Genomic DNA, 9,290 nt, shown 5'->3' on the forward strand with positions numbered 1-9,290 from the left:
CAGAGAAGCTTTGGGAGTAGGGGAGAAGCTTTGGGAGTAGGGGAGACATGCCACGTCAAAACAGTGAGAAGAGATCAACCTGAAAGCATCATTCAGCGCCGCAGAGAGACAGAGGAAACAAGGAGCAGGCCCGCTGTCACTCTGGGTCATGTGCGGTGCAGAATCTCAACTAGTTTTAAGTCAAACTGAGACGAGGCATCAGGCAAAACTGGCAAAATGACAAGAGGAAAGAATAGTATGAGGATATTATGTCAAACAAGTGATTTAGACCTCACAAAATAACTATAATACACAATACAGTTATATTTTAGGGCTGTTTATTGTCACGATACGAATATTTAAAACTCAATTGAAATTCTTCTGTTTATTTATATTGTCACGTAGTTTTTAGATGAAGACTGTTCAGGAAAAGTTGTACGTTGTCTTTGATGTAATTTTGTTCAGTATCAATAGCTGTTCATATTAGATCTAGAATTTAAACTAGTTTTAGTATTGAGTCGTATCTGGATTTTGATTTTCTTGACAACACTAGGGCTGAATATGAAAATTATCACAATTTCCCCCCCTGGATTCATTGATTATTCACAATTTATATGGCTATTATTAAAACAAATATGGCTTTCAATCTTTATTTAATGAACAAAAACAACACAGACTTGTAACCCACACTTCAAGCACATAAAATAGTCAAGTTTTAACCTCAGCAAAAGCATTGGATGCATTTTTTTAAACAGAACAAACTGATAGTCTCATAATAGTTCTGAAATAAACCTTCCAAATTTTTTCAGGAACATTAATTTGGTCCTTTTTATGTGAGTTATTATGATTAATTCTGGGTATTAATGCTTCTGACAACACAGATTGACAGACGTGGCAGTCAGTCTGTGCATTTGGACTCAAACCACCAACACTCTGGTTATAGGTAGACTGCTCTACCTTATGAGCCCCTGTCTACATCGTCCAGCGTTGTAATTCTCAGCAAGAATTGTCAGATATGTCACTTCCAAAAACAAAAAAAGCACATACAGAAACTTCTTGCCTTTTCATCTCACAGTTGTCCTTCGTTAGCCTATGAGTGTTTTTAATTACATACATCGCATTACATCCACAGACTCAAGCTTTACAACAAACTTTCAACTAAATACAAATGGCGTTGGTCGGGGACAGCTGAACATAAAAAATCAACGCCGCCACAGAACACATAAACAACTGTGCATAATTGACAGCCACATCTATTTGCACAGTCCGAGCTCCCACCGTCCTCCTCCTCCTCCTCCTCCTCCTCCTCCTCCCACCACTACTATGTTCTTCCAATACCATTTCCTCTTTTAATTATCCTTCGGCAAAGAAAAGATGGAGGACATCACAGGCATGGCGGTAAATCCCGGGCCTGGCAGCAGCTCATAGCGACTGCATACGTCTGTTGGTCCCGATAGAGACGAGTGTGCGAGGACTGGCAAAGACAAGTGCTGTGACAACGCCGGAAGATTTTCTGACAGAGAATGGAGAGGATGATCGCTCAGCATAAAGACCGCTCATCATTCCCATTCCCATTTTTCTTCTTGTTTTGGCGTATTTTCTTTTTTCCAATTATGCCATGTTTTCAGCACCAGATTAGCCGGTTCTCCGGAGCAGACACGGCACCTCCCGAAACAAGGTCTCGTTGTAAAGGTTGTAGAGAGAAAAGATGCTTCACTATCTCCGCTCGCAAAGTTCCAAGGCCAAAAAACATTCAGAAAAAGCTGTGTTTAGAAATACTTCAAAGATGGAGTGAAGTAATTAAAGTATCCTTGTTCGCCGCTAGTGTAGTAGTAGTGGTTTTAGGGATTGCATGTACCGGTAAGTGAGTTTTGTTAGCACCTTAGCGTTGTAGGTTCGCTTCCCCGCTTTGATCATTTGCTGAATGTCTCTACTCGCTCCCTCCCCATTTCATTCTACTAGAGAGTGCACCACCACCAGAACTTTTGCCAGCATGGTATTACAATAAATAAATACATCAACACTGTACTTCAGCCAGTACAGTCTATTATACTGTACATCTATTACACTGCTATTTCAGCTATCACTGTTGTTGCTATAACTACTGCTGCAATACCACAAATACTTTACACTACTGGTGTACAGCCAGCTCAATAATCAACAACAACAACAACCACATTGTCAATTCAGCTACTGCCAGAAGTGGACAAATAAATACCCGAGTAAAAGTATTTCATCCAAAAATCGACTTAAAAAATTATTGAAGTACCAGTTGAAAACATTTCTTTTAAAGTAAAAAATGTAGTGATATTAGTGTGAGTAAAAAAAACATTGGTATTAGTATGCAAAATAATCAATATTTATCTAGTATTTTTTGTTTGTATATTGTTGTTTGCTCAAAACCCGGTCTGTAAATCAAAATGTTCAGGATGTCACTATGGATATTTCAGCTGGTCTCAAACCTACAGGAAGTACTTTTCTCTTTTCAGTCAAGTTCAAAATGTAGTGGACTAGAAAGTACGAATACCTGCTCTGAAATGTAGTGAAGTAAAATACACTAACCCTAAGTATAACAATATAATAACAGTATACAATATAAAATCAACTTAAGTGAAGTACAGATACCTAAACATTTTATTTAAGTGCAGTACTTTTACTTTTCTACTTTGTTACTTTCTTGGATAGTGCTGCGAGCGCTACTTTTAATGAAACATCTCTGTGTGAAATGGCAGGGACATAAAGATGTCAGGAGACTTTTTTGACAGCTGCAAGATAACATTGTTTGAGATTAGGTGATATACATTCTCAAATATCATTTTGTACCAATTCAACGTCTGATAATACAACAGCTTTGTATATATTGTATCCACGTTTCAGCTGCATCATGAACATTTACCATTAAGTCAAGTTCAAGTCCGTCTTGGCGTCCACCCGTTCCTCTCTCTCTCTCTCTCTCTGCGGAGCCACATTCTCAGATCCCCAAACAGCAGTCAAACACGGGGCATCTACTGTGCGATTACCCCGACTTCACCACCACATCCTCGGACACAATGGAGCTACACAACCCCCCGTCACTGCTCTCACCTTCCCCTTTCTTCCATCAGTTTGAGATAGAGATGGGAATGCTCCACAGCGGGCGCTTTCTTCTCCCCCAGGGGGAACGCGGGAAGCAGGCGAGGGTCTTTGTGATGTTCCATTCCCTTCAGGGTGGGGAGAATATGTGCTGTAGAAGAGCTGGAGATGATCATTGGAGAAGCTGGGTGAAGTTACCTCGTGGGGAAGACGGAAGAGTGTGAAGTCTCAGAAATTTCACATTAAAAAACTGAAAATCAGACTCAAGGTCAAAGGTCAAATAGACCTAGATCTTTTGTTTCATTATCACCACTGTGCCATAAAAATGCATTTGATCTCATGAGGTTATTAAAAAATACAGAAAATGTTCAATTCCAGCATGAAGCATGTCACTATTAACCATCTCCTTGGAGACAAACGGTGACAAACCGGCCTAGTTACAAGTCAGATCTATTGAGAGGCGAGTCCGCTCCCCACATTTTCAGGTATTTTTGAGACATTTGATTACACAATAAAACTGTAATTAAATAAATGCTAGACAGATAAGTATAATTCACTAAGGAATGTTCCAGGCAAAGCATATACATCACCATGGAGACAAGCTGGGAGCTGACCCTACTCTAGAAAAGTTGCATAATGCACCTTTAAACTCTTCCATCAGGTCCCATACAACGGACTTTGTAGGACAAAAATGTTTAGGCGTAAAATTATTTTAAAAGAACATATACTGATTAACTGGACTCAAATCATTGACACATTTTATATCCGGCTGAACTCAACGCAAACCAAACTGCAATTAGAATTAAATAAAAATAAATTTAATCAGGAACAATTTGTATATTTTTTATCAACAAATTAAGTAATACAGCAAATGCTTATACCACAGGATTGGAACGCTACGTGGCCAAATCACTATTTCTTTGCCAAACTTACCCCTTGCACCAACAATCAAGTTTAATACTATCATTAAAACCAAGATAAAAAAGTGACTGATTTAGAAACAAACATCTGAGCAAATTCTACAGTTAAAACAGTAGTTCTTTATATGTTCTGATTAAAAAAACATCTTGGAGTATAAGTATTTGCATCAGAAAGTGGCAAAACAACAAAACATCCCATCTGATAATCTTCCACAATTACAAGATGCAGAGTGATGAAATTATATCAATGATCTACTTATGTCATAGAAAGAGATGGAGGCTTCAAACAGCTATTGAAGTTTCGAGTCAATGAATGATCAAAGATATGGGAGCTTATCAACACATTTCCTTAATGCAAAAACACAGTTGCATGTGGCCGCGGATATGGCGGTTTCATTATGTTTTAACAGTAAAATAAAGGGCTATTGTGCTTTTCTGAAAACATGTAACAGGAGGTGAAACAAAAAAAAGCAAACAAAAGACTAAAAAGATGACCTTTCTGGCATCAGCTGGCTCCAGGAAAAACAATGCATGACCGCAACCTATTCTGGCCTTTTCCCCGACGTTTGTGCTGTGGGCTACACCTCCGAGTCCAAAGAGGTCCATGACTTTACACAGAGACAAAACGCATGCCCCAGATCCTCGCTTTTATATCTATCAAATAGACAAATGGAAAGTGCAAACAAGCTGGCCCCGTCTGGCATCACAGCAACAACTGCGGGCTATGGAAGCTAAAAAGAGACAAGCGATCAGTGCAGATTACATCAACCACATTATCAAGTCCAATTAGAAACATGGCAGTAAGCGCGCAGGCTAACTTCATCCCAAAACATGAAATAGCATGGTTTGACAGTTCTAAAAAGAAAAAAATGAAATGTACACTTTTACAAAAAATGCTTTGTTAACAGGGGGCCGCATCTCCAAAGCGCTTTTGTGTGGCGCTTGAAAAGGAGGTATAAAAAGGTCATGGGTCATCCAAACACAAAATAGCACATGCATGGAGTTCATTTCATTTCTATAGGTAAACACTAGCAGAGACGAGACAAGGTAGCCTCTCTGAAAAAAGTAGAAAGAGGCAGTTTGTGACGTGTTGCGGAGGCCTCGTGGTCAGGGAGATGGTATAAATAGGGTTGTGAGGCTTTTTGAGCTTTGGTGTCGCTAGATTCACAACCCTGCAACCATGGGAAAGGTATGGACGCACATTTGGACGACGTTAACTGGGTGTTTTTGAGTTGGACGACGGGCAGATTGAAGCTTAGAGGCAGGGGAATTACTTGAAGTGACAGATTAAAAGGCTTGTTTTAGGTGACAATCCTCCAGCAGTATGATTTGAAAATGCTCTATACCATTTGGCAAGGACAAGTGTGACAGCAATTGTGTTAAATTTGAAGGGCCAAAAACAACACAATGTTCTTTAAATTAAAAAATCCTTTCTTGCTTTCAACTGTCAAGCACCCTAACACTTCATAGAAAAGCAGTAAGAAGCTGAGTGATGTTTAAGCTTGAGTGCAGTGTCCCCTGCTGGCCAATCAGAAGTACTGTAACTTGAACTGATGTGTTTTATTTGTCTTTTTTTATGTTCAAGATTATTTTCTACGAAGGCCGTAACTTCCAGGGTCGTCACTGGGAGTGCAGCAATGACTGCATGGACACTTTCAGGCACTTCAACTGCTGTAACTCCATGAGGGTGAGCGGCGGTCAATGGGTGGCCTACGAGAAGCCCAATTACATGGGGTACCAGTACATCATGGGGCCCGGAGAGTACCCCGACTACCACAGCTGGATGGGCTTCAACAACTGCGTGCGCTCCTGTCAGATGTTCCCTCCTGTAAGTTGGTCATCTTTGGGCTCTCACGAGTTTCCAAAGCACAGGTCAAATAGTGGAAGTCATTCAGATTTACAATGAGAATAAGGAAACAGGTGAAGTTATAAAAGTGAAGGTCCAATGTCCACAGAAAGGTGTATATTCTAAGGAATGTGATAAGATAAGAAAAAACAAGAAAATCATACATATGTACATTGCTAGAATGTTTGGCCCTTTTAAAAACTCAAACTGTTTTTCTTAAATAGTATTCAACCGTGCTTGTATATCAATAGTTTAGGAAAATAAAGGTCTCTCCTGTCTGACTCCCCACTACAGTATAGAGGCTCCTACAGAATGAGAATCCACAACAGGCCTGACATGATGGGACAGAGCATGGAGTTCATGGACGACTGTCCCAACGTGTACGACCGCTTCCGCTACAGGGACATCTACTCCAGCAACATCATGGAGGGCTACTGGATCTTCTACGAGCACCCCAACTACAGGGGGCGCCAGTACTTCCTCCGGCCCGGAGAGTACAGGTCCTGCGGGGAATGGGGCTGCAACAATCCCATGGTGGGCTCCTTCAGGAGGATGAGGACTATGTAAAATGTGAATGTAAAATCATGAATTAAACTGCTTTCAAATAAAGCATGGGTCACTTTTCAATGCTTTTTTGTGTGAAATTATTCTAGAAAATTGAAATATTTAATATAAATTGATAAAATAATAATATTAAATAGTATTATTACGTATGTAAATCATCTCAATGATAATAGTGTTAGTTTATAAAAATATAATGGTCAAAATATATGGGCTATAAAATATTAGTTTTCTTTTAACTCAGGATTAGATTCACCTGCACATGAAGCTGAAACAAACTGTCTTTAGCATTCAGTGCAGTAAAGGCATATGAGGCATTCTTTTTGTCACCTGGTTCAGAAAGTGCAGCCGTACAGTCTTTTCTATAGACAGACAAAGACAAAGCTTTAGACCTTCCTATAGTGCTGCGGCCTCTATAGAGCGCAGTGTGCTGACTCTACAAAGCTTTGCAAAAGGCCCTGATCCCAGCAGGCTCTATAAAGCCACCAGGTTCAAACGGGATGGTTCTGGTCTGCTCCACACTGTTCAACTCCTACAATGGGCAAGGTAAGGGAGACATTTGGTCGTTTTATCTGTGTTATAGCAAGGTTACATTAGGAGGTTAGGGCAGAGATCAAATTAATGATGAAAACTTGTTTTCACTGTATTTTGATCATTTTTTTCATCCTGATTTGTTGTAAAGCAATGCAAGGAAACGTTTTTGAATATGGGGAAAGTTATACATGAACTTCAACGTATACCTAATTTATAGAAAAAACAAACAGACAAACAAACTATATATCTATAACATAACACAATTTTGCAAATATGATGAATTGAATTTAAAATATCAAAACCATGAAATAACCAATTTGTATTTTGCTATATATAACTGTATAGCATGGACTTTTTTCTCACCTCGACTACAAAGGGTTTTCAGGACTCTCAAACATGTTATTATCTTTGTCTCATTTTTAACTTTCTTTTTTGTGGTTTTCCTTTGCGAAACAAATCCAACAGATGTATGCAAGTGAATTCAATGAAAACTAGTGTTGTGTGTACTATGCTCTTCTTTTTAGATTGTGTTTTACGAGGACAAGAATTTCCAGGGGCGTCACTATGAGTGCTCCAGTGACTGTTCCGAGCTGCACGGTCACTTCAGCCGCTGTAACTCCATCCGTGTGGACAGCGGCTGCTGGGTGGCCTACGAGAAGCCCAACTACTCGGGATACCAGTACATGCTGCACAAGGGGGAGTACCCGGAGTACCAGCGCTGGTCCGGCTTCAACGACTGCATCCGCTCCTGCCGCATGGTGCCTCAGGTAAGTCACTCCAAAACCAAAAACTAAATAGATAAAACTGATGGATGTTTCAACAACGTCTTCTTTATCTGATATTTATTCTATCTGGGGTCTTGTGAAATTTGAATGCCTCTTGGTGCATTTTTTCTCACAACACCTGTATTTAAAATTCACTTTTCTGATACAACTGATTTTATTGAATTTCATTGACAATTGATTTTGTTTATTTTAAGTGATTGTACAACTATAAAATGATGGACTCGAATTAAGTAAAGAACAACAGATTAGGTGATCAATACAATTAGACTGATGGTGTTCAATTAGGGCCTTTTCATAAATCATGCAATCTCTTCTAGTAACAAACAAAGCCTCTATAATTGAGAGATAATATTATTTTCTAAAGAATCTAGCAAGCTGATATAAATGGCTTAAAACAAATTGCAAATCTTTTCAAGGGATTTTTTGGTGTAGACTCCAGAGGGAAAACAGTGTTGCAGACAATGGCCCAACAGTTGTATGATTATTGTTAGGTATAGCTTCAATTATTCTATACTATTCATAGCCTTATTCTCAGCAGTATTTCCTAAGGGGGGTACTTGGAATAATTTCAGATGAAAAATGAAGGATGAATTTAATAACATTTGGATATAAATGTATTTGAATTAAATGTAATATCCTTAAGACTGTTTTGGCATTGAAACCAAGGCCCAAATTTTACAAGTGCATGTACCTTGTGTGTGAGAGAAAGCTTAGCAGGCACTATTCTTTTTGCTTGACATCTTTGTCCACATAATAGTGCCATTTTTTAAATAAATGAAGCTCAAAATTCCTCCTTATATTTTTACAGTACAACGGGAACTATAGGATGAAGATCTTTGAGCGCTCTGACTTTGGGGGCCAGAACATGGAGCTTAGCGACGACTGTCCCAACCTTCATGAGCGCTTCCACACCCGGGACATCTCCTCAGCAAACGTCATGGAGGGCTACTGGATGCTGCACGAGCATCCTAACTACAGGGGGCGCCAGTACTTCCTGCGTCCTGGCGAGTACAGGAGGCACAGCGAATGGGGCAGTGCCTCTCCCACCATCGGCTCTCTTAGAAGGCTCACTGAAGCTAACTGATGCTAATGGTATCTACAAAAACCAGATATGCATTTTAACCATTTTGTTTACATGTAGTAGTGTCCAATTATGGATATTTGGTGATTGGGTTTTATACATAGTCCAACATCAACAATTACAATATGGTGGATAACTGCGGTAGTTCAATAAAAAAAAGAGTGGAAAATCATTTGGTTGTTTTTTGTTCACAGTAATTCATTTAATTACATATTAATATAAACACCTAAAGGATAGTGGTTAAATTGCAAAATAAAGTGGCTTTGTCCTCGGGCAAGACACAGTCATAAAGTCAGTATGTGGCTGACTGTAACATGAAGGGCAACATGTGTAATTTTGTCAAACTCCCTATGCAACATAAAAGCTGATGTACATTAAAGGAACCATATGTAAGGTTTAGATTTCAGCTTTCATAAACTGAAAGGAACTGTCTCCAATCAGAAAGCAGAATGAGCTTCACATGAGTCTCTCATTTGAGTTGCCTTACACCTAAATCAAACCCAAAACCTATA

The 9,290-nt window shown here is 39.3% G+C and overlaps 2 protein-coding genes across 2 annotated transcripts; both read left to right on the top strand.

Moving 5' to 3' along the window:
- Positions 1-4,976: 4,976 nt before the first annotated feature.
- On the top strand, positions 4,977-6,444 carry crygmxl2 (crystallin, gamma MX, like 2). Its single transcript, XM_072456714.1, has 3 exons — positions 4,977-5,160; positions 5,557-5,799; positions 6,112-6,444. The coding sequence occupies exons 1-3, from the start codon at positions 5,152-5,154 to the stop codon at positions 6,382-6,384; spliced, it is 525 nt and encodes a 174-aa protein (XP_072312815.1). The 5' UTR covers positions 4,977-5,151; the 3' UTR covers positions 6,385-6,444.
- A 333-nt stretch (positions 6,445-6,777) lies between these two features.
- crygmx (crystallin, gamma MX) lies at positions 6,778-8,950 on the top strand. Its single transcript, XM_072456713.1, has 3 exons — positions 6,778-6,924; positions 7,437-7,679; positions 8,506-8,950. Exons 1-3 carry the CDS (start codon positions 6,916-6,918, stop codon positions 8,779-8,781), a joined length of 528 nt encoding a protein of 175 aa, XP_072312814.1. The 5' UTR covers positions 6,778-6,915; the 3' UTR covers positions 8,782-8,950.
- Positions 8,951-9,290: the final 340 nt, after the last annotated feature.

The sequence above is a fragment of the Eucyclogobius newberryi genome, unplaced genomic scaffold, assembly GCF_026437365.1.
Source record: "Eucyclogobius newberryi isolate DKJ021-1_F unplaced genomic scaffold, fEucNew1.0.hap1 SCAF_20, whole genome shotgun sequence".
Classification (NCBI taxonomy): Eukaryota; Metazoa; Chordata; class Actinopteri; order Gobiiformes; family Gobiidae; genus Eucyclogobius; species Eucyclogobius newberryi.